This window comes from Polypterus senegalus, chromosome 1, assembly GCF_016835505.1.
Source record: "Polypterus senegalus isolate Bchr_013 chromosome 1, ASM1683550v1, whole genome shotgun sequence".
Taxonomy (NCBI): Eukaryota; Metazoa; Chordata; class Cladistia; order Polypteriformes; family Polypteridae; genus Polypterus; species Polypterus senegalus.
Window position 1 is genome coordinate 332,846,180 of NC_053154.1, and position 25,819 is coordinate 332,871,998.

The window sequence follows — 25,819 nt, forward strand, 5'->3', positions numbered from 1 at the left end:
TCAGCTTGAATGTGTTTGGAACCTCATTGAAGTTCTTTACCCACCATTTGAACATTTTTCGATGCAATTTTCCATCAGTTATTCTTTTCCATCCACGTCTATAGAAGTTGGCTACAGTGCCATGGGCTTTAAACTTAAGGACGTTGGGACATTTAGGTCCCTGGAGATGGTCTTGTAGCCTTGAGATTCTCCATTCTTTTCCACAGTTTTCTTTCTCAAATTGTTGGACAATTTTTTCCTCTTCTGTTTTTTTCCTCCATATTCTGTGTGGTACACACAGATGTAAAGATGGAAAGTCAACATTTCTCCATTTTAAATTGGTTACAAGTTGGATTTCTGTATTGCCAGCACCTGTTACCTGCCATGGGTGAGTTTAAATACAAATTAAAGGGGCATCACATGATGCATGTGCATAAGGGAGAAATGAGACCACCACAGGGGAGGAACAGTTTGGTTTTATGCCAGGTAGAGGAAGTACAGATGCATTGAAACAGCTGATAGAGAAGCAATCATTGATTTTTGATGGAGTGCCACGTCAAGAGGTCTGGAGTTGCATGAGAGAGAGAGGAGTAGGATCAGAGAAGTGAGTGATGATTGTCCAGGATATCTGTGGGGGAGTGAGGACTCAGGTTTAAAGTATTGTTGGGGTAACAGACAGGATCCCAGTTATAGGATCATCGGGCTTTGTGCTGATGACATTCCAGAAAAGAGGAAGTTGGAAGAATGGAAAGGGGCTTTGAAAGATGGAGGACTGCAGATAAATAGGAAGAAGAAGACAGAATTGTCTTAGGTTTAATGTTGATCAGGATTCAGAAGGCAGCCTGCAGGGAGAGCCATTGAAAAGAGTAGATACATTTAAATATCTAGGATCAGTGGTAGGCCAAGATGGAGAATTAGATGAAGAGAGAACCCACAGAGTACGATGTGGATGTAACAATTGGAAGAAATCGTCAGGAGTGCTGTGTGATAGAAGAATTAAGGTGAAGGTTAAAGGTGAGGTTTTTAGGACAGTGGTAAGACCAGTGATGATGATTTGTGGAAATGAGAGATTGGCAGTAAAGGGAGTGGATATTAGATGTGTCAGAAATAAGAATGTTAAGAAAAAGGATAGAATAAGCAATGAGACAACCAGAGGCACAACAAAAGTGGAAGAGACAACTGCAAAAGTACAGCAAAGTAGGTTAAAGCAGTTTGGACGTGATGAGTAGAAACCATAAATATGTGGGCAAAAGTGTGATGTAAATGAAAGCGAAAGTGAAATTAGGCCAAAGTGGAGGTGTTTGTATAAAGTTAAAGAAGATCTGAAGGAAACAGGGTCTCACTGAGGCTCTTCTCCAGTTCACTTAGGATGTTCAATACAACATCAAGTCAAGATCTGGAAGTCCCAAAATCCCTACACTCCAGCACTCTAATTAGTTTAGAAAATTTGAATAATCTAGACAAGAACAGGTCAAAGCGCACAAAGCTCACCAGTGCTATCCACTTAGGTCCCCTAAAATAACATCAAGTCGAGTTTTGAAGGTCCCTAAAGTCCTACAGTCTATCACACTATTTGGTCACTTATACCATGTATCTGTGGTTGTGTATGTAAAGAAAAAGTCCTGTTTTCTGTGTCATCATCTTATGTCACCATTTTGTGTTTTAAAGTCACCATCTCAATCCACTAAACAAATTCCCTTCATATTTTTAAACACTCTTCTTCTTCTTTTGCTTTAAATGTAAAGAGCCCACTCTTTTACATTTACTTATTTGGCTGATGCCTTTATCCAAGGTGTCTTACAACATCTATGATACAATTGGTTGCATTTCTTTTGGTTTTCCAATTAGAGCGCAGGCAGGTCACACAGTGTCAGTAGTGGGATTTGAACCCACAACCTCAGGGTTTGAGGTCTTGAAGTCTGAAACCTTAACTACTACACCACACTGGCCCCCTTTTAATCTTTCCTCATAACTCATCTCATGTATCCTTGGACTCACTCTTCTCTGGACCTTTTCCTTTGCTGGTATGTTCTAATGGAAACCAAAACTGCACCCAGGACTCCAAATGTGGCATCACCAGTGTGTTATAAAGCTTTAACATAATCTTCTTGGACTTGTACTGCACACATCAAGGCGCTATATAACCTGACATTCTGTTAGCCTATCAGTTTATTGGTCCCAGCTTGGTCATTTATTCAATGGGTCTGTGATTGACCATGGGGAAAAAAAACTCTCTAACATTGGTGTGAAATCTGCCCTCAAATTTCCAACTGTGTCCCCATCCGTGTTCTTGTTAACGTAACAATTGGATGCGCTGGACTTGTGCCTTTCATAATTTTAAACACTTTGATCAGGTCACCTTTCAATCTCCATTTTCTTCAACTTTAAAGGTTCACCTCCTTCCATCTCTCCTCATAGCTTAGTCCTGAATCAGCCTGGTTGCTCTCCTCTGGACTTCCTCTAGTGCTGTGGTGTCTTTTTTATAAAATGGAGGCCAGAACTGAACACAGTACTCCAGGTGAGGCCTCACCAGCATGTTGTGAAGCTTATGCATGACCAACTTTGACATGTACTCTACACATCAAGGTGCTATATACTGTAACCTGACATCCTATTAGCTTTCTTGGTTGCTTCTGTACAACATCTGGATGTAGGTAGTGACCAATTCACTGTGACTCCTAGACTCTCCTCATAAGAGGACCTTCCAAGTTTTAAACCACTCGTTGTGTATTCAAGTCAAACATTTCTACTTCTTTACTTTGCTTGTGCTTACATTAAATTTCATCTGCCACAAGTCTGCCCAGTCCTGCATGCTGTCCAAGTCCCTCTGTAATAGTCCAGCTGATTCTCCATTATCTGCCATTCCACTCAGTTTGTGTAGCTGAGGTTTCTGTCTTGCTCTTCTCCCATGAGTCACATTTTCCTTCAGTCTTTTTCTTATCATGAAGCCTTGAACACTGACCTGGTGAGACTGGAGAACTTGCAGTTTTATGGATGTTCTTCTTTCATTTTCTGAATGAGTAGTCATTTTGGTAGGCTAACCTTTCCAGGAAAGATGCACACCCCACACCCCCCTCCATTCCATAAGTTTTCCATTTGAGTTGATGGCTCTGGGGTTGGCGTGCCGGAGCCTTTTTTTTTTTTTTTGTGAATGGTAAATTTCAACAACTTTCTTCCTTCTTTCTTCTGAAGCTTACTTTGATCAAGGCCTAGTGGTGGTCTTCAAACCTTGTGGTGATGACTTCACTCTGATGGTGAGGGTCAGTATCTGGAAGGGGGGGTTAGAGTCAACAAGGCTGGCTGTATTCATTAAGCTTGAGTCCGCTCATTAGTGAACTTTGGCCAACTGTTTGGCTAATTAATTAAATGAAGCCATCCCAGCTGCACTTCCGAAGAGGTCATCCACCTGAAATTAAGCATGATTGGACCAAGCCAGTACTTGGGTGGGAGAATATCTAGGAAAAAGTTTGGGTTGCTGCTAGAAGAGGTGTTGGGGAGGCCAACAGGGGGCGCTTACCCTGTGGTCTGCATGTGGATCCCAATGCCCCAGTGCAGTGATGAGGGATACAGGGCTGTAAAAATGGTGCCACCCTTCAGATGAGACATAAAACCTGGGTTCTAACCCTCAGTGGTTATTAAAGATCCTTAGGCATCCTTTGTAAAGAGTGGGGGTGTATCCTGATGTCATCACTAAACTGCCCACTTCAGCCTGGTGGTTCTGTCCCCTTGTTCATCCTCAGTCTCTTAATTGGCAATTTCTCTCACTGCTTCACCACCTAAAAGCACATCTGTAGCCTAGTGGTGTTCTTCAAACCTTGTGGTGACGTCTTCACTCTGATGCTGAGGGGGTTTAGAGTCAACAAGGCTGGCTGTGTTCATTCAGCTGAGTCCACTCATTAGTGAACTTTGGCTAAGTAGATATGTAGCAGCTGCCATCCCACCTGCACTTCAGGCATCCTTTGTAAATACTGGGCTGTATCCTGATGTCCTCACTAAATTGCCCACCTCAGCCTGGTAGTTCTGGCCCCTTGTTCATCCTCTGTCTCTTAATTGGCAATTTCTCTCACTTCTTCACCACCTAACAGCACATGTGTGATGAACATACTGGTGCAAAATGGCTACCGTTGCATCTTCCAGCTGGGTACAGCACATTGTTGGTGGTGGACGTGGCCCTCCACTCCCTATGTAAAGCACTTTGAGTTGTGAGAAAAGCTGTGTAGGGGTTACATAGACATTGCAGGTTTTGGATAACTTTATTGCTGGGCCATTTTAAGTAGCAGTGGTGTTGTCTGTTTATTTTGCATTCTTTTATCTAATTTTATATTTTGTGTTAACATCTGAAGCCGTTCATTGTGGTAAAAAAATAGAGGCCATCAGGAAGGGGTCAAATACTTTTCAATATCATGGTAGTTATTTCATCACCTCACCGGTACCTGCCACCACCACCTCAGTGTCCCCCACCATGACACCAATTTAGGCCTCACTTACCCAAGACAGCCCAGGAGCTGTATGCCCATTGGTCTAGCTGAAGTGGCCACCCTGGCTTTTGACTTTTTTTTTAGTGAGGCATGGTGGGAGGTTGGGGATCCTTAACACTTTCTCCTTGTTTTGTTCTGACTATCCCACTCTCACAAGACACATCATCCTGCTTAGGGCACAATGCCCAGCTGAGCCGGTCTGCCAAGCCCAACGAAATCCTATTTCCTTTCTTGCATGTCTGCCCTCTGGGAATCGAACTGGCAACCTCGTGCAACCGCCTTCCCTGCGGCACATCAAGACCGCTCTAATCAAATTGAGTCAAAGGTGTGTTACTGCATCTCAGGGGGCTGCTGTAGCTTTTGATTGCAAGAGCTGAGCCATTACTTTGTAACCAGAGGAGAGAGTGCAGGTTGAGAATCCTTTAGAGACCCCACGAAGACACGCACGCACACACACACAGTATCAGCTAGTGGATGCTGAGTAATCTAAGAGTGAGCTTGCGTTTGTCTCTGAGGGAGACGTTTTAGTTCAAATTTGCATCAGGGTAGCATCTCTTCACTGTGTCTCCATTCGTGTTCATCTTAATGTCTTTTTTTTTTTTAACCCCCCTAAAGGCCTGCTATTATCAAAATGTCTTTTGCTCCTAAGAGGTAAAATCAGATGTCCTTCACCTGCCGATTGAGCGTTTAAATAATTAACAAGATCAGAGTTTATTAAATTGTGGAATCTAATACACTTGCATGTCTTAAGGCCGTTTTTAATGTGATTTTTCTTAGGTTTGCGGACACTGAGGTTCGTACTGCTGCTGTCAAGTGGCTTGAACACATAAGCAACGATGAAGTGATGGATTATCTTCCACAGCTTGTGCAGGTAAATCTTCACGAGAGCTCAGGATGACTGCTGTTTTGACACATGAGCTTGGATAGTTTTATCACAGAGCTCCTGACATTCATGCCAGTTTATTATATGTCAGTCCCGGCTTCACATCACTTCTTGGTTCCATGTCTGTGTGGAATTGTGGTTGACACTCGGGGTGAGCTTGCTGGGGCAGGCCGTCCTGGACAAGATGATAGCTCTTTGAAATCTTCTTCACTTGTAAATGGTGGTCTGCACTGTAGACTGCTTGATGTCCAGTTGTTTTGGAGATCTTTTGAAAGACTTCTTGGCATCTCTTCTTTGTGAAGGCCTCGGAGAGCTCCTTCGATCTTGGCATTGGTGATATAACACACACTTCAAAATGCAGCCACCAGGCTCATAACTTGTGCTAGCCGGAGTGATCATATCACTCCCATTCTGCACACACTGCACTGACTTCCCATGTTTTATAGAATTCATTTTAAAGTTTTGGTACTTTACTTTCAAGCTCCTGAGTGCCTAACCAGCCTGCTCCAGCACAATACAGCCTGTTGGACTCTTAGATCTGGGCAACAGGGCCTTCTAGTTGTCCCACAGACTCGGCTAAAAGCTCGTGGGGATTGTGCCTTTCATTCTGTGGCACCGAGACTATGAAACAGCCTGCCTTTGTAGTCTGCATGCAGCCGAGTCTGTTGATTCTTTTAAAAACGCTACTGAAAGCATTTCTTTTTAAGCAGGCTTTTAATCAGTACGGAGTAGTTCCTGCTTGTTTGGTTGTTATTTTTATTGGTTTTGTTTCGTTTTAACTGCTGTATTTGTATTGTATTGCTGTTCCGCACTCTGTGGCCTTTTGTCTGTTAAGGGCGCTATATAAATAAACTACTAATACTATTACTACTTCAACAACAAAGAGAAAACCAGCATGAAATGTGGGAGATTTAAATCCGAGGACAACGTCAACAAGGTCCTCTCTCATGATGTTCTAGTCATTTATACCCAACTCTAATTTGATTTTATTTCAGGTTGCGCTTGACGTTTTCTACAAGTGAAGTTTGCAGTTATGTTTGTTTCAGTTATATACGCTACAAAATGTAAATCTTGATGTGTCCACATATGTTTAAAAAACACATTTCATGGGGTGTACTTTCTTAATGACTTGAGGGCATAACGTCACTGGCAAGACCCCCACTCACAGGTATCATTCTCGACACGCCCATTCCAAGGTATTTGACGTGTACAAACACAACGCAGTGCATTTTTTATTCCAACACTTGGCGTGTACAAGTCAAGTCAAGTTGGGGAGCATGCATTGGTACAGCCCATTGTCACACCCACTACGCGGCAAAACAACTCAGGATCCCGGTTGGCAACCCCCCAGGCAGACATGCAGTCCATTCCCACACTCTAGAAATGACCCTCTATCTGCCGCAGCCAGGTGGTACGTGGCCGACCCCTTGGCCTGGTCCAGCCACTCGGGTTCCCAACAATGAAGATCCTACAAGCTAGATCACCTTCGGGGAAACACGCCACATGGCCGTAGTGCCGTAACTGACGCTCCATCACAGTACAGGTCATGTGCCTTATTCGGGACTCCATGAGCAACACAATGTCAAACCAACGGTACCCAAGGATTTTCTGGAGAGACACAATACCAAAGGAGTCCAGTCTTCGTCTCAGGATAGCATCCGTGTCTCTCAACCATATACCAAGACAAGAAGCACCAGGACTCGAAAGACTTGGACCTTTGTCGTTTTGCATAGATATAGGGAGTGCCGCACACCCCTTTCCAGCGACCTCATGACCCCCCATGCCCTTCCAATCCGTCTACTGACCTCATAGGAAGAGTCACCAGAGACATGAATGTCACTGCCAATGTAAGTAAACCTCTCGATAAGGTTGACACTCTCACCACAGACGGACACTGCTAATGGCCGTGCCCAAGAGGTCTTTAAAGACCTGGATCTTTGTTTTTATCAGGACTCTCACAAGCCCAGACCCTCCATTGACTCCACACTCAATTTCTCGAGCACCCCGATCAGAGCCTCCATTGACTCGGCGAAGAGCACAGCATCGTCAACAAAGTCATGATCAGTGAATCTTTCTTCACCACCAGATGACCCCCCAGCCGCTGGACCCCACAACCTTGCCCAACACCCAGTCCATACAAGCATTGAACAGAGTAGGAGCAGAACACACACCTGACAAACCCCAGAATCAACTGGGAAAAACACAGAGGGTCTGACTCCACTCTTGACAGCACTCGTAGTACCAGTGTACAGGCCGGCCATGATATCTAGCAATCTTGAGGGAATCCCGCGAACCCTCAGGATGTCCCACAGGGGAACTCGATCAACTGAGTTGAATGCTTTACGAAACTCGACAAAAGGCTGCAAAGAAACTCTGCCGATATTCACGTTTGTGCTCAATTTCTTAGGCGGAAAACCAGACTGTTCCGGTTACTGGTAGGTGAGCAAGTGATCACGGATCCTTTTGAGGACGACTCTAGCAAGGACCTTATGTGATAGCTGTTCTCCCTTGAAAACAAAACATTAAATGCTTTTTTAGGCCATTTATACAAAGATCAATCAGTAAGTAACCGATGAATAAAATCGTCATTTTTGGGTGGAATATCTGCTTATGAACAAATAAGAACCACTGCTTTTTGTCCTCTACAGTGTATGATTGCTCACCAGTAGAGATGGAGGTCCATGTCTGCTGCAGAGATCTGAGGTTTCACAAAAATCCTTGTGCTGTTTTCTTCTTGCAGGCTTTGAAGTTTGAATGCTATCTTAAGAACGCCCTTGTGATCTTCCTGATGTCCAGAGCACTGCAGAACATTCACATCTCACATTATCTGTATTGGTAAGTTAAGAGTGCTGCTGCTGCTGACCGTTGAGATGCAACTGAATCCCTTTGATAGCCCAGCTTCCACATCAAAGGTATACAGAAGAGCAGTGGTCCTTGGCCATAAGTGGGTTTGTCTCTCCATCTGTTAGTAGGTGACTCGTTTAGAAAGACGCACCAAGATGGAAAAAGTAGTGATGAAAGAAAAGTGGCTGAACAATCACAAGTGGTGTTTTGTGCGTAGTAGGAGCGTCGCTCACAGAATTTTCATGGTCATTCTATAAAATCTCCCCTCGACTTTCTCGCATACTCACATATATGGGGGTGGATATTTGAGGAGTAAACTGCAAGATAATAACTATTTTTATATTATATACATTAAAGAATCATCAGTAACAAATCAAATTAATAATATATTGAACAATTTAAAAGTAAAGTTGAATAAGTCGAACTCTGCAGCTGCATGAATGAAAGGTAAAGTACCACTTCTGGTGGCTCAAAAGTTGATAGAAATCTACGTTGTGTACCTAATACTTGTATGCAAAATTTGGTTGACGTAAGTTAAAGCGTTCTCAGGCTATGTTTATACACACACAGAGACATAATTACAAAAATGGCATTTTCAGATTCAGGGAGGTCTAAAACATTCGAGATTCATCAAAATCTCCACATAGAATTTTTGGAGGATTCCAAAATTTTCCCTATACAGTGGAACCTCGCGTCACGAACGTCTCAGAACATGTACAAATTGGGTTACGACCAAAAAGTTTGCCAAACTTTTGCATCTCTTTACAACCACACACTCGGGTGACGAACAAGCCAGTTTCCTTTCCGGTTCGTACGTGACGTTGATTTACGCACGTGTTCAGTCTCTCCCTGTACAGTACATTGTTCTCAGTCAGACGTGTGTTGTTTACCTCAAAACTGAAATCTCCTCTCCAGCCAGTTCCTCCTCACTTCCTTCATGCCAGAACTCGACTCATGCAAGGTTAGTTTTCTTGGTTGTTTATGGTTAGTTTTTGTATAAATTAGGGAATTTTAAAATTTAAATTTTTTTCCCTGTGCTTAAAACTCATTTTTAAAAAAAATTTACAGTGATCATTTCGTAAGGCTGTAGCATGAACTCCTGCAATGTTCGTTTTCTCTGTTCAAGGTTTTCTCAGTGTCGTTCAATGGTTTTACATTTAGTTTACTATTACACTGTGCATACTATGGTGTAATTAACTATTTTAAAATTCTTAAAAAAATATATTTACATACAGTTTGTACAGTCTGGAATGGATTAATTGTATTTACATAACATCCTATGGGGGAAATTACTTTGGGTCGCGACCAAATCGGGTTGCGACCAGAATTTTGAAATGAATTACGGTTGTGACCCGAGGTTCCACTGTACTTCATATATCAGAAACTCAGATAACGTCAAGATTTATTAAAAATCTCAACATTGAATTTTTGGACAATTGCAATACCTTCACTATACTTCGCATATGAGAAATACTTGAGTTTCAAACAAAGTTAAACTGTAAAAGTTAATAAAAATAAACTAAATCAATTACTGACCTGATTTAAATGAGTTTCAAACAAAATGGTGCTCTAAGATACAGTCTAACTTCTGTTTCGTTGTCACTTAACCACATCTCTGCACAAGCTGATAAGAGTTCATATAGAAGCAATGGCATACAGTTGACGGAATGACCTACCACAAAGCGCCAGGCAGCACATGCTTCTGGGAAGGATTTTTAGCTTCTTGTAAAATGGATGGTGTTTGTAGAATTGGCTTGATAAAAAGAATGATCTTAAAGAGGATCTTTTCACTTTTGGATATTTGTGACACATTCCAGGTCTTAAGGGCTGATGGTGAAAGGCGATTTAGTCTAATCTTCATCTTGGTCTTCCATAGCTATTCCATTTTTATAAGGGGTTGCTTTTTTTTCCAACCAATGTGATTTTTATGGCCGGACGCCCAACCCTCTTCTACTGAGCAATATGAAAGAAGAATCTAGAAATCGCTTCGATGCCGAGCATTTGGAAAACTTGACGAGAAACTCTTTCAGTTCTGAACAGACTGTTTGCCAATAGACTTTATAACTTATGGATAAACTTTTTATTAAAAAAAAAAAGTGGTTATATCAGTTCAGTTAATTTTTGATACCGAACACTAAATATGCAGTACAGTGAATGAGATCTGATGTGTGATGGTTCTTTGTGTGATCTACAGAAATGCAATGCTAATACTGGTGCTCAAAAATAGTTGGTTTTAGAACTTGATAATAATAATACATTTTAATTATATAGCATCTTTCCTATGCTCAAGGCACTTTGCTCACACAAACTAAAACTTACACGCACAGTTTTGCTACTCATTAGAGGAAACATTTGTCCCAGCTACAATGCCAACTCTCCGCTCACCCATCATGTCTGTTCTTGGCTTTAGATTGTGTGATGTAGTGTCTCTTAAATTCAGGCTTGGTTTTACAGTGTAACTACAGAAAGACTCCGGCCCATCCACAATATCAAATTTTCTCTTAAAAACAAACATTTGCCTATGTTTTCGTCTTTTGCTTCATCGATCCCTCTCCCACCTGGACAGAGGCAGTGGTGCTGTAAGAATTATGTTTTTTGACTTCTCTAGCGCCTTCAACACCATCCAACCTCTGCTCCTTAGAGACAAGCTGACTGAGATGGGAGTAGATTCACACCTTGTGGCATGGATTGTGGACTATCTTACAGACAGACCTCAATATGTGCGTCTTGGGAACTGCAGGTCTGACATCGTGTGCAGCAATACAGGAGCGCCGCAAGGGACTGTACTTTCTCCGGTCCTGTTCAGTCTATATACATCAGACTTCCAATATGACTCGAAGTCCTGCCACGTGCAAAAGTTCACTGACGACACTGCTATGGTGGGCTGCATCAGGAGTGGGCAGGAGGAGGAGTACAGAAAGTTAATCAAAGACTTTGTTAAATGGTGCGACTCAAACCACTTACACCTTAACACCAGCAAGACCAAGGAGCTGGTGGTGGATTTTAGGAGGCCCAGGCCCCTCATGGACCCTGTGATCATCAGAGGTGACTGTGCAGAGGGTGCATACCTATAAATATCTGGGAGTGCAGCTGGGTGATAAATTGGACTGGACTGCCAATACTGATGCTCTATGTAAGAAAGGTCAGAGCAGAATATACTTTCTGAGAAGGTTGGCATCCTTCAACATCTGCAGTAAGATGCTGCAGATGTTCTACCAGACGGTTGTGGCGAGTGCCCTCTTCTACGCGGTGGTGTGCTGGGGTGGCAGCATAAAGATGAAAGACGCCTCACGCCTGGACAAACTTGTTAAGAAGCAGGCTCCATTGTAGGATAAAAGTTGGACAGTTTAACAACTGTGGCAGAGCGATGGGCGCTGAGCAGACTCCTGTCAATCATGAAGAATCCACTGCATCCACTGAACAGGATCATCTCCAGACAGAGGAGTAGCTTCAGTGACAGACTTTTGTCACTGTCCTGCTCCACTGACAGACTGAGGAGATCGTTCCTCCCCCACACTATGCGACTCTTCAATTCCACCCGGGGGAGTAAATGCGAACATTAATTTTATTTTGATTCTTTTCATTTTTATTACTATTTAATTTAATATTGTTTCTTTGTATCAGTATACTGCTGCTGGATTATGTGAATTTCCCCTTGGGATTAATAAAGTATCTATCTATCTATCTATCTATCTATCTATCTTTTGTCCACATTACCCAGTTGTTTTTGATCCCCCAAAAATAGACTTTTAAAAATACTTGCCAGAGTCTGATACACTGGTGAATGCAACATCTCCACTGTGATTGGTTTGTGCTTATTTCGTAATCCCATCCCTGATTGGATTCTATTCATTGCAACATCTCAGGTGATTGGTCATCTGTCACAGGAACTAAACATAGCTGGCATTGAAGTGTTGGTGTATGTTGTGCCACTTACCTGCACATATCTGAATTACATTTTATACAATTTGAATGCAGCCTACATGTGCAAAATGTCTGGCAAATTATTTTCCAGTCGCTACTGTTTTTCGACCGGCAGCATTACCAATTCAGAACCCCATGAAAATTGGATTGTAAATAACTCAGTTGACAGCCTCTAATTAAAATATATTACTTAAATGCGGTCTGTTCAGTAAGGGGGCGCGCATTCCGCTGCAAAATTAATAACAAGGCACTTAACGACGTGGACAGACAAAGAATGCAGCTAAGCTGACGATATTACAGGACAGATAGAGACACGAAAGCACAATGCTGAAAAGCAATGAAACAGAGACACATTTATTTACTTACTAGGGGGCTTCACCCCCTTGCCAGTGCTACACACCGTTATGAAGATTGTGGCTGAGACGCGGACGCTCCTCTTAAACGGTGATACAATGGGAAACAAATGCTTTTATATATATATATATATATATATATATATATATATATATATATAACCTCCTCTTTGCTCGATTAGCTGCTGCCATGCTGCGTGATCCACATTTTGTGCAGCGCTTCAAACGTTTAAAAGCCTTTATAGCACCTGTCCTTTTGTCTCTCTGCCTTGTCTCTCTTGTCCCCCAGATATCCTCAAACTCTATGCGATCTCTTTTCGCTGTTCCATTATTTCACCGAGTAATATTTTCCGTTTGTTTGTGCTAATGTGATCTTTACTCTAATTTTTTTGAGACTTTCACATTTTCCTACTTCCATTATGTCTAACCTGCTCTGTATGTATCACAGGACTTGCTTCCAAAGGTTGTAAGTATGACGTGACTTGTTTCTCTATGTCACTCTTCCAAAGATCACGTCGCATTGCAGGAAAAAAGTCTCGTATTGTCGCAAGATTTTTTTTTTTTTAAGAATAGAGAGACTTAGATTCACTCACTCATTCATTCGTTACACAAATGTTGTTTGGTACAAGGTGCCCTCAGATTTCTGTGGACGGCTCATAATCCTCTTATGAATGAGCACAGAGCTGATTCCTTTTTAGTGTCACTTTAACATTTGCATTGTTTTTATTTCCCGTCTTATCAACAAGATGTGCGTTGCCTGTTCTGAGGACTGTTGTGTCAAGTTACACGGGGTGAACTGCTGCGGCCTCTTTAAAATCCTCTTTCTTCTTCTATGCACCGAATGTGCTGTTAGAGTCCCGCATGTGCCCATTGCCTTGAACGATCATTAAGCACATTGGAATCAGATTTTCATGGGGCTCAGAATTTTTCATTACACCTTCCCATCAAGGAATTTCCCCCAATGCGCACGTGCTGAGGGTAGGCAAAGGTCTATGTTTTTGGGTATTTTAGTGTGGCAGTGATACTTTGTAAACTATGTGAGAACTCTGTGTTGACAGACATTGGCTTTGTTTAAATAGCCGTTTTTAGTTATTTGGCTCTGGATGAGATATGGGGACAGCTTGGCTGTTAGCTAAACAAATAGGTGACAAATGGACTGAATGTTCTTGTTTGGTTTGTTACATTTATAGTATATTCTGCGTTTACAGTGTTAGGACAAAATTAGGAGACTGAAAACTATAGAACAGGCTATTATTTTTCTTTTAAAACCGTCATTTTTAAGATTTTAAGTGGAAATACCAAAAATACAGAAGCAAACATATCTGCTGGATTTCTTGAGATTGCTGGAGGAAGAGAAACTCCGAAAGGCACGTGTTAAAATAAAAATCATACAGCAAAGAAAATGAAAGGCAATGTGTGCTGGTGATGACCACCTCATTCGTCTGCTGTCCATTCAACATAAAGGAGCCTCTGACGTTTTTGTTCCCATCTTGCTAGTGAGATGCACAAGGCCCGTTTTGTCATTAGTAATAGTAGGAACAGAGCGACCTCCTGTCTAGGCAGCTGACTAAACAAATATACAGTATCTCACAAAAGTCAGTCCACCCCTCACATTTTTGTAAATATTTTATTATATCTTTTCATGGGACAACACTGAAGATATGACACTTTAATACAATGTACAGTAGTCTGTGTACAGCTTGTATAACAGTGTAAATCTGCTGTCCCCTCAAAATAACTCAACACACAGCCATTAAAGTCTAAACCGCTGGCAACAAAAAATAGAAAACAGAGACATGAGTGTTTCAAGATTTGGTATAAATATTTCAGAATATCTTGGAATAAGAGAATCAAACGGCCAACTCACTAATCATGGAGATCATTTAAATGTAAGAATATATTCAGGTCCAGTTGTGGTGAACACCTGGGAGCGTGGAAGTCGGTGATGACCACACAGCAGTTAAGTAGCCAAGGGAGCAGTGAGTAGCGAAGGTTCAGAAGCCAGAAAATCTGATCTTAGGTTATGTCCATAGCATGTTTATTTAAAGAGCATATTGATTTATTGAAGACCTCCAACAAACGATTGCAGCTCGTTTACCAATGTTGTCCAATCTTCTCATTGCAGGCTCTTGAAGGATGCTGCCCAGGACCCGCTTTTCAGAGCTCGCTATGAAAATGTTTTAGGTGCCTTGCTCTCTCTGTGTGGCAAAGGGCTGAGAGAGGAGCTGGAGAAGCAGACCAGATTTGTGCAGCTCTTGGAAGTCGTGGCTGAAAAAGTGCGGCAAGCTGGTGGATCAGCAAGACAGGTTTGAGCTTCTCCATGCACCTTGTATGCATACACTTGTGCAGATGCCATCTTGAATGAAGACAATGCCAGGCCTGTTGCTGTAGCCAGTTGGGGAGACACATGGGATTGTGTTCTTCTAGCATGTCCCTTCTCAGTAACCACGGCAGAGATATTAAGACTAATACAGTACAAGTCACATTTTTTAACTTTTCTATTACATGCATCTTTCACTTCTTATACATTACAGTATATAATGTACACTCACTAAGCAAATTCTAGGACCACTGCACCAGCACTTGGAGTAGGGTCTCCTTTTGTCCTTCTGGTGGCATCCATTTCATAAAATTTACGGCACATTTCCCTTGAGGTTCTTGTCCATGCGGACACCATTGAATCACACAGTTTCTGCAGATTTGTCAGCTGTACATTCACGCTGCAGACATCCCAGAGATGCCCAAGAAGGCCACTAAAGAGCACCAAACTCATTGTCATGTTCTTGAAGCCAGTTTGCTGTGTGACATATGGTGCATCATCACAATGGAAGTAGCAATCAGAAGATGGGTCAGTTGTGCCCATGAAGGGATACGCACAGTCAGCAGCAATACTGCGTTCAAGCCATGATTGATTGGTATAAACAGACTCAAAGTGTGCCAAGAAAACATTCTCCACACCTTTACGCCACTACTGCCAGAATGGACTGTTGACACAAGGCAGGTTGGGTGCTTGGATTCATGCTGTTGGTGATGCATTCTGACCCTGCCATCTGTGTGCCTCAGCAGAAATTGAGATTCGTGAAACCACTTGTCACTTTTTCAGTGTTCAGCTGTCTAGTTTTGGTAAGCCTGTGCCCGCTGTAGCCTTGGCTTCTTGTTCTTGGATGATGGGAGTGAAACCCAGCATGGCCTTCTGATGTTGTAGACTATCCTCCTTAAGGTTCAACGTATCGTGCATTCTGAAATGCTTTTCCACTCACCACAGTTGCACCAAGTGGTTATCTGAATTACCAAGTCACTGAGTTTCTCCAGCCATTCTCATCTGATTTCTCTTACCCACAAGGTGTATCCGTCCTGTCTCACTGGATGTTTTTATTTTTCACATCATTCTGTGTAAACTTTAGAACAGTGTTTCCCGGCCTTAATGATGTCATAGCCCAGTTTTTCCTCTTAACTTATTCACAACCCACTTTTCTCTTGGTGGAACGAGAGTGAATGTCCCACGTCATGTAACTAGTGTAAATGTAGAATGAGACTGTTGTACGTGAGAATCCTGAGCGACTTATCAGCTGTCTGGCACCAACAATTATGCCGTTGGTCGAAAATCACTGAGATCTCATTTTTTGTGAAGCTGCTGACCTCTATCTGCATGATTGTATGCAATGTACTGTTGCCACCTGATTGGCTGATTAGATAACTGCATGCATAACAAGGCATTAGAATTTGTTCAGTGAGTGTAAACATACATACAGCCTAAGGGGATCTATGGAACAAGACAGATGTCTTACATTTCTTTATTGGTGTCTTCAGCGATTGTATGTCCGTCTTCAGAGGAGTCGGAGGCATTTCTGTCAGGTAGAAATCAGACGGGATGGCTGCATTTGAAATTGACTTCTGAATCAGTGAGGCTGTGACAGGCTTTTATACACACACCTGTAAAGGTAGCTGTCAACACTTTCCACTGACCAGTCATATGTTTGGATTTGAGTTCTGTTCTACCAGTTTAGCACCTTCAGTGAGCCTTACGTGGATTCTATACATGGATTAGCCTCCACTCCACCAGTTTAGCACATCTGGGTGACCAGCTAACTGCTTAAACCTCCACTTGTGAATATGGAGATGTGTACCTGCTCCAGACACTGACATTCTTTACTGTCCTGTTTTACAGTCCCCACATTGTCACTTCCTTGTAGAATTCAACCACGTTTTAGTCGGTCATATTTTAGACGTGCTACTCTATAAAGTATCGCGGTGCAATTATCTGAGGTAATATGGACCCCATGCTACCTTGAATAGCTAAGACCTCAAATAAAATAGGTGGCCGCTGTAGTGACGACATGCACAGAGAGAGATCAGCTGATCCCACTAGGGAAGCGCACCTCTCACAGTGGTCAGAGACGGGCTCCCCAGGCAAGATGGATGGAGCTCTCCATTCAGCCCACACCACAAAATCCTCACCTCTGAGCTGAGAAAGTGGGTCTGTAGTTCCTACCACCAGCTCACCACAGTGCAGACCTTCACACTAAAAGACTTTGTGTTGCGAGACCACAGTAATTCAGTTGGCAGCAAGGGTGGGATTTGCACTGTGGATGGGTGGAGTGTAGTGGCAGTGCCATGCAGGGCAGGTCCTTATGGGATACTCAAGGACATTTTACATCAAAATATGAAAAAACAATAATAAAAAAAACAATAGGCTAACAGAACTAACAGAGCAATGTTAAAAAGAGAAGTCTTAAGTTTAGATTTAAAAACAAAGTGTGGTAGAAGTGCGAAGCTCCAGAGGCAGGGCATTCCACAATGGTGGGCCCCATTACACGTAACAAAATCTGCACTGTGGAATGGTTAACAGCGCAAAGTCCGCAGAATGAAGTGAGCGTGAAGGCCTGTGTGGACTCAGTAAAGAAAACGATGAAGGGCGATAAAAACTAAGAAGTATGTGTAAAATATGGTAAAGGACTGGGAGCCAATGTCATTGTGGAGGTGTAGGAGTTTTGTGCTCCCAAGATTTTAAATGTATGATGGCCCTTGTTCCTGAATTTTGCACATATTGTGTTCTGTCTGGGCTCCAAGTAGAGTTCGATTTGCAATAGTCAAGTCGTGAGGTAACAAAAGCGTGAATGAGGGTCTCTGTTGCAATATGAGAAAGAGAAGGATGTAGCCTTGAGATTTGCTTAAAAAGAAAAAAGGCTACTTTAGTGATAAGATTGATGTGCGGGGTCAAGAATGACGTCAGGATTATTAACTTGCGCAGATGTAATTAAAGTCATGGATTTTTAATAACAACATGTTCATTTTCCTTATAATCACTGGGGATGAACTTATTCTGGCCTTGGCTTTTTCACTAGTCTGTCTAAGATTTCCATGTCAGCCAAATAGGCGACCAGTGCAGGAGGTGGTGAGGTCTGCGCGTGTCCTGCATGTCGATGGGCCTTATTGTCATCAGCATAACAATGCATGCTTAAACCCTACCGCCTGGTAATGGCACTAAGAGGACACATTGAAACAAAAAGTAAAAGGCCAAGAACTGATTCCTGAGGAACACCATGAGGTAGACAAGACGGACCAGACCTAAGCCCAGCAATGTCAACAAATTGCTGCTGGTCTGAAAGCTCGTATTTAAATATACAAGAGCTCCTCCAGGGATGTTTATTCATGTCCAAGATCACAAGTGTTAACAGACCACTTAAATCCAGACTAGAATTCCTCAAACACATCACTGGAGAAAAGATGGACTTTCAAGTGACCCCCAACAGCATGTTGTGATATTTGACTCAGAAATGATAGTTCAAGTCCTCCGTGTCAAGTGCAGGTTTGTTAGGGACAGGTGTAACAATAGCTGTGTTAATAATGCTGGTAATTAAAGGGAGAAGAAAAGGTAGAATAGTCTTAATGAAAAAAGTAAGTTGCATTGTCCGGGAGAGGGCAGTGGACCTAGCGGTCATAATAAGCTTATGGAGGAAAATGATCATCCATCAGTGTAAATGAGATAAACTGCTACTGATTAGGGCAGGAGATGGAAAAAAAAGATGTGACTCAGCAATTGGAACTTTTTGAAACTTGGAAAAAATCAGATCTGTGATGTTATTAAAAAAGGACAAATTTCTCACCGACGTCAGAAGTGGCAATCAGAGGAAAATAATTTGTAGGTTTGAGGATCTTAAGTAGATAAGAGTTTTGAGATTATACTGATCACCACATAGAGTACTATTTGTGTAAATGTCAGCCATGGCCTTGTGTTGTGTCCTTTTATAGTCCCCTTTGTCTCCCTTTCCTGACTGCTAAGTCTCTACAAATGTTCCTCATCTATTCTGAAATTTCCTTTAATGAAGGCCTAGAGTTCTTCCAGAAACCGCACGGTGACTACGTCAATCTGTGGACAGGTTTAGATTCACCCGGCCTGGTGGTATTTACTCCCCTGAGTCTAACAAGTGACTTTGGGTGGCTGTTTGAGTAACGTAGTGGTCCATTAGCATGCTGGAGTCTCTTTCAGGTAATGCTGCTATGTAATTAGAGGAAAACATCGTAACAGGTTTGATGCCCCCATGACCAGAGGAATATCACTAGGTTCAATTTGCCAGCTATCATCCAGTACTTTTCACTTTTTCCATTCCATAACAGACATGAACTCTGCATTTCATTTAAAAGACCCCGTCTTCCCTGAGGGGCTGGTTCATAAGGTGCATTTCTGTTGAGTCCATTTTCTCCATGCTGCTGCTTTTTCATGCGTGTGGTAAGCCTAGTAGCGCCTGGCTCAATAAACAAGCACATATATGTCACTGTTGTACAGCGAGGGGCTGCGGTTATGATAGTGGACCGTTCACATTTTGATCTTCCTTTCTGCATTCAATGGAGAAGAGAAAACCACTTGAGGCCGGGCACTGAACGTGTTCTCTTTTTATTTTTGTATTAGGTTGTCCTGCAGGAGGGCATGGAGAGAGCGAGGACCTTCTTTGTCAAGAACAAATGCAGACTTCCTCTAAATCCCAGTTTGGAGGCAAAGGAAATCAATGTTAAGGTACAGTAAGGTGTGACACTTCTAGACCACCCAGAATAGACACACAATAACAATTGAAATTAGATTAGCTAAACATTATTAATGCCATGGAGAAATTCTGATTTGTGCAGCAGCAGGAACATAAGACACAAGAATACAGACTCACAAAATAAATAATACAGCCAATCAATTGATAGATAAATAAATAAATGTATATTGTGGAGATATTTCGAAATGAACTTAACGAGTACATAAGGAAGAAGCACAGCAATTGCCTGTTAGTAGAGGGCAGAAAAGACCCCCAGAGGCGCTTCTTATCACACCGTGATGGAATGAGCTGTGGCTAAAATTGTTCTAAAAGAGCGCCCACTGGAGGGCATGGAAGGGACATTTAATGATGGCATCCAGTTTTGCTGTCATCCACTTTTCCACAACAGCTTCCAGTGTGTTGAGGCTTTGTCCTTTGATAGAGCAGGCTTTCCTGATAAGTTTGTTCTGGCCTTGTGCTTCTTTTGAGCTCGAGTTCTTTTCACAGGAGACCACGGCGTAGAGCACCACATTGGCTGCTATGAACTGGTAGAACATTTCCAGCAACAAGACACCCAAGTTTCCTTACGAAGTCCAGTCTGCTGTGTAGTCAGACCAGTCCAGTTTGTTATTTATGTGAAACCTCAGTACTTGTAGCTCTGCACCACTTCCATGTCTTCCCCCTGAATGGTTACTGGTCACATAGGCTCCTTGGTACACCAGATGTCCACCATCAGCTCTTTTTTGAATTTTATTTGGTTCTTCAGGCACCACAAGATAAAGCCCTCCACTAGTCTTTTATACTCCCACTTGTTTCCGTTATTAGCATATGACTCACAACATTTGAGATGTGATTGGTTCCCTTTCTTTTGGTTTTCCTGTTGGAGCACAGATAGGTGAAGTGATTTGCTCAGGTCACACTAGTGGGATTTGTGCCAACAACCTCAGTGTTTGATGTCCTAGGCAAGCATTTCTTAATCTGTGGGCAGCAGTGGCATTGCAGGGTGGGCTGCTGACAAAATCCCGCCCCGTCCTATCCCCTCTTCACCACTCTGACGATCGTGCTTTATTCACAGCGGCATCATTGCAGTTGGATCACGTCTGACCCCAAACAAAACCCCATCCGCTGGTCCGATGATCGTGTTTGGTGGTGATCCACCTGTGAATCAATCCTGGATGATCCTCGCAAAACCCTTGCTCTGATGATTATGGTGGTTTCACCAAGGAGGAAAATCATTGACGATCGCTGTTGATTCATTAAACACTGGTGTTAGCGTGGGACTCCTTTTCCCTGCTCAGAGAATGGCTGTAAATTCATGGAGGGGGATAGGGTGGGTCGAGGACACAATCACATGTGAAAACATGGATCGATACACCACAAAGGTTGGTCCATGGCCTTAACCAATACACTACGCTGCCTGCCAATAATTTCATCCCTTGGTATAAAAACACAGACAGAAAAGCACTCCATTAGTCACATGGAACTTCCAATACACCGACTGATGGACGGGGCGCCACTCTCTTACGAAATTTCCTGAGTGAAGCTGAATAATGAGTCTAGTTTAGTGTAAAAGTCAATGCCTGTTTGTCTCTTGGCTGGTCAGAGGAGTCAAGGGGCACTGCTGATGGGAACAGACGAGAAAAACGCTGCACGTCTGACTTCTTACCAGGTGTGTTTGCCTCCTTCGTCTTGTCTTTTATTCTGTCTGAGGTCACTGTGTGAGTTGCATGACAGGAGATGACTTCTTTCCGTCATCTGTAATCATAATGTCACTCTTTCAGATGTGTATTGTCACTGAATGGTGACAGCCATTGTCATTAGCTTCACTAAAACAGTGTAACCTGTAGAAAGTTGTCACCTGTGTTACAGTATTCAGCTGCTGTTTAAATGAGGGTGACAGAGGGAGAAGTTCAATCGGGAGGACTCATCTGGACACGGTTACTGTAAATGAGAAATTGCATTTATATCCACAATGCTTGCAAGTTCAAATCCCACTGTAGGTCTGCCAGTGTGTTGAATGATGTTCACCTTGTAAAGCCAGGATGTGCAGGGTGCAAACATAATAAAATGGCTGACTGCATGGTTTCTGTCTATTTTATGTTTAGGCCTGCTCCTTTTTTAACTCCAATGCCGTGCCACTCAAAATAGCCCTGACAAATGCCGACCCCCTTGGAGACGAAATCAACGTCATGTTTAAGGTAAAGTAGACCACAGTGTCCTGGATGTTTATGTCAGGAGGTCGGTGAGTTTAATGATGGCGCTAATGAAATTATGAAAAGGTGTCAAATGATCATCCAATTGTGTTATAGTGCCTTTCACTCACTCTATCACTATCTTTTTATACAGTGCTTTTCTTATCTGTATTTAGTATTTATCACTTTTTCTACCTGTCCTTCTCTTTATTGATATTTGACACCTTTAATGTTTTACTTACTTGTGATTTGTCTTTTTGTGCCTCATGTCAGCCCACCCACCCGCTTACTTGAGGTTTGTTTTTCTTTTTTTGTTTCAGGTAGGAGAAGACCTTCGTCAAGACATGCTCGCTTTGCAGCTAATCAAGATCATGGATAAACTCTGGATTCAGGAAGGTTTAGATCTGCGAATTGTCAATTTTAAATGCATCTCGACAGGAAAAGACAGAGGTTCGTTCGTTCATTTTTTTTTTCCTCAAATAGATGCTGCCATTTTACTGACACCAAAGGTGTGAAATGGGAACAAGCATTAGAAGTTTCTAAATTAACTCCAAAGTTCAAGTGCTGTGTTGCTTTTACGTAACACAATGGATCCTTACACGCTCGTCTCCTCAGAATAGTCACTGTTGTACAACACCAAGAAAAGACGCACATAAAAAAAATCTAAATAAGCGGCCTACATAGAACGCAGTAAATACACGAGCTGTATGGATACAGTCGAGGCCCAACATTTCCATCCACCTCAGCTAAAGCCTTTCACACTCCATGTTCCATATCTCCACATGCCATGTCACCATATGTTTTGCTGTTGTAAGTCTTTTAGGGCATCTCCTTTATTTCTGTAAGTGGTAATGTGAAAACGGCACAGTAGCCAAGACAGATTTTCTAGATCAGATTTTCAGTGGGTCACCAAGCTTAATATCTGCTTAAACAGCCAGTAAGGTCCAGGAAACGAATGTATGGTGAGTCATGAGTTTCAAAGTCTTTCGCTGTGGTGTTTGAGCCTCAGATATACACATTTAGAGGTTTATTAGTGTGTCATGTACAGAGCATACAGAGTCCAGTGAAATCCTTACTCGATTTACTGTGCTAATCAACAAGTAAAACGTCACCACTGCCTGGTGCCATCATTGCTGTCCTTAAAGACTCTGTCAACCTTACCTGAAAACTCTTAGAATACACATCAGTCTGCCACCTGCTTAAAATTGCGTAGGTGTCCCCTCCTTGTGACCCGTCAAGACGTGGACTCCACAAGACCTCTGGAGAAGTCCTGTGGTATCTGCACTATGACATAAGCCGCAGATCCTTTAATTCCTGTGTAAGTTACGAGGTGAGGCCTCTTTGAATTGGACTTGTTTTTCCAGCCCATCCCACAGATGTTCAACAGGATTGAGATCTGTTGTGTCAGTACCTTGAGCTCTTTATGTTCTTCAGACCATTCCTGAACAATTTTGCAGTGTTGCAGGGCACATTGTTCTGCTGAAAGAGACCACTGCCATTGGGGAATCCCATTGATATGAAGGGGTGTACATGGTCTGCAACTATGTTTGAGTAGGTGGTACGTGTCAAAGTAACATCCACATGTATGCCAGGATGCAAGGTTTTCCAGCAGAACATTGCCCAGAGCATCACACTGCCTCCGCTGGCCTGCCTTCTTCTCCTACGACCCACAAATACCCGGCCTCCCTCACAATCTAAAAGAAAACGTGATTCGTCAGACAAGTCCACCTCCTTGCATTGGTCCATAGTCCAGTTCTGACTCTTACTTGCCCATTGTGGGTGCTTTCAGGCAGTGGTCTGCAGTCAGCAAGGGCACTCAGACTGGTCTGTGGGTATGCAGCAAGCCATTAGACACTGTGTTCTGACACGTTTCACCTGTCATGGCCAGCATGAAGTGTTTCAGCAATTTGTGCTCCAGTAGCTCTTCTGTGGCATCACACCAGATGTGTATCATTGAGCCTTGGGCGCTCAAAACTCTGTTGCCCGGTTGTCCTTCCTTGTACCACTTTTAGTAGGTACTGACCACTGCATGCCAGGTACACCCCACAAGGCCTGATATTTTGGAGTTGTACTAACCCAGTGGTCTGTCCATCATAGGTTGGCTCTTATCAAAGTTGCTGAGGTTTTTCCTGCTTCCAACACTGTTGACTGTGTTTTTGCTTGACCATTCTTGGGTATTGAGTGTTGTTTGTTGAGTTAAACAATGAGTTTAAAAGATTTTAGCACAAGCCTGCAACATAGCAACAAAATGTGTAAAAAGTGAAGAGGTCTGAGAACTTTCTGAATGCACTAAATTTAACTCCCATCTGAATTCTCACCAGCGGCCTTTTGCCGATTCTACAATTAGCAGCCATTGTCCTTAGTTTTGTGTCTTCTGCAAGCTTTTCCCCTTTCCTAGTGACTTTTTCATCTTGATGACTCATATAAACTAAAAGAAGCAGTGGACCTAGCGTTGCCCCCAGAGGGGCCCAGTATGTCCGTCATTGTAAATCAGATAAAGAGTTCCTCATACCATGGCATGTTTACAGTTTATAAGCCAATGTGCATGAATCTGCTCACTGGGCGTCCAACTTCTATATTCTTAACATAAGACTCTTTGAAAATGAAATCTTATTGTATGCACAGCGCTGATCAGACGCTCCTATTTGGCTCTCCGAAATGTTAAATTATTTTTCTGCTGTTTTAACTTAGGAATGGTGGAACTTGTGCCTTCGTCAGAGACGCTGAGGAAAATCCAAGTTGAATATGGAGTCACAGGGTCCTTTAAAGACAAGCCCCTCGCAGAGTGGTTAAGGAAGTACAACCCAACAGAGGAGGAATATGAAAAGGTAAGCAGCACATGAACAATGGTGCACATACGAACACATTTATGGAAATAGAGGATGCGTGGTCGCTTTATACATATATAGTGCTTTGAGCATGGGAAAGGCGCTATATAAATGTTTTCTTATTTATAGGAATCATTTAAGCATACAGACAAGCTTTGGGTTACTTTCCGACCAGTGTTCATAACCCGATTTTGTACTTAAAATGTCTATTAGCATGTTGACTAGAAATAGGCCACCTGTAGACAGACGCTACTTACAAGTTTTCTCAAGCACCGTCTTCAGAGCTGTAGCACAAAATATGAGCACATCTGTGGGTAATGCAAGTAAACAAAAGACAGTGGGCGCTAGAAATGAGAATGAAAAATCAGTGTGGTGTCACAGAACAGAATAGGTCACTTTCAGTTATTGTTTTCTTAGCCATATTTTGGATATCGTCTTATTATTCACAGAAATAGTTTAAAATATGTAAAACCACAACCATCTGAATATGTCACCACTGCTCAACGATGTTTAATTAAAACCAGCTTCATATTTTCTACTGATCAAATGCTCCATCGTAGATAAGGGATGTTCTTACGATAAAAGTGTGTGAGATGCAAAACACACAAATCAGTGGAAACGGCACTTCAGAATAGTTCAGGTGTTACACAGTAGGCACAATACATAGGGGAAAAAGGGCGTGTGCTCGTGGTTACTCTCTCAGGTGGTCGTTAGCATATTGTAATCTCTTAGACTAATAGCGTGAGTTTTCCCGATTCGACTTATATGACCGACATTATAAAAATACCAGAAATTATACGGTAAAATCAAGTCCAACTTATGTGCTGAGTATATACGGTAAGTTGATTAGAACATCTCCCAGATTTTACATTGACATCAGAAACAAATTGCCTATTTTCACTGTAGCAATCAGCCTAGGAAAGGATTGTTTCATTACCTAATTTACAGAAAAAGCATTTCAGACGTATTAATGAAATGACAGTGAAGCCGAAGTTTCAATCACAAAACACAAAGTGTAAACTACCGTGAACAGCAGATATGAAACTAAATGACGTGAACACAAGACTGGACAGTAGCAGCACTGATTACCATGTGACCAGGTGTACTCCAAAATCATTAAAAAATAAAAAATTCTCTACAGAAGCATTGATACGTTTGGTATTTTTAAAGTCAAAGTAACTTCTTCACAGGAATAATGTATATGCATGTGCCACGCGAGATTGTGTTCTAAAGTTAAGCATTTTGGTTAAATTTTTATAATGCAGCCTTATGGGGCATGAGGAGCCACTGGAAAATAAAAGCCTAAACACTTAATG

General features: G+C 42.3%; 1 protein-coding gene across 1 annotated transcript in view; it reads left to right on the top strand.

The window, feature by feature from the left end:
- Positions 1-25,819, top strand: part of pik3c2a (phosphatidylinositol-4-phosphate 3-kinase, catalytic subunit type 2 alpha) — a 231,006-nt gene that overhangs the window by 171,812 nt on the left and 33,375 nt on the right. Inside the window, exons 16-22 of the mRNA XM_039740786.1 lie at positions 5,235-5,328; positions 8,081-8,175; positions 14,587-14,767; positions 19,372-19,476; positions 21,589-21,681; positions 21,996-22,125; positions 24,367-24,503. Coding sequence (XP_039596720.1) covers positions 5,235-5,328; positions 8,081-8,175; positions 14,587-14,767; positions 19,372-19,476; positions 21,589-21,681; positions 21,996-22,125; positions 24,367-24,503 — 835 coding nt within the window. The remainder of the gene's footprint in view (positions 1-5,234; positions 5,329-8,080; positions 8,176-14,586; positions 14,768-19,371; positions 19,477-21,588; positions 21,682-21,995; positions 22,126-24,366; positions 24,504-25,819) is intronic.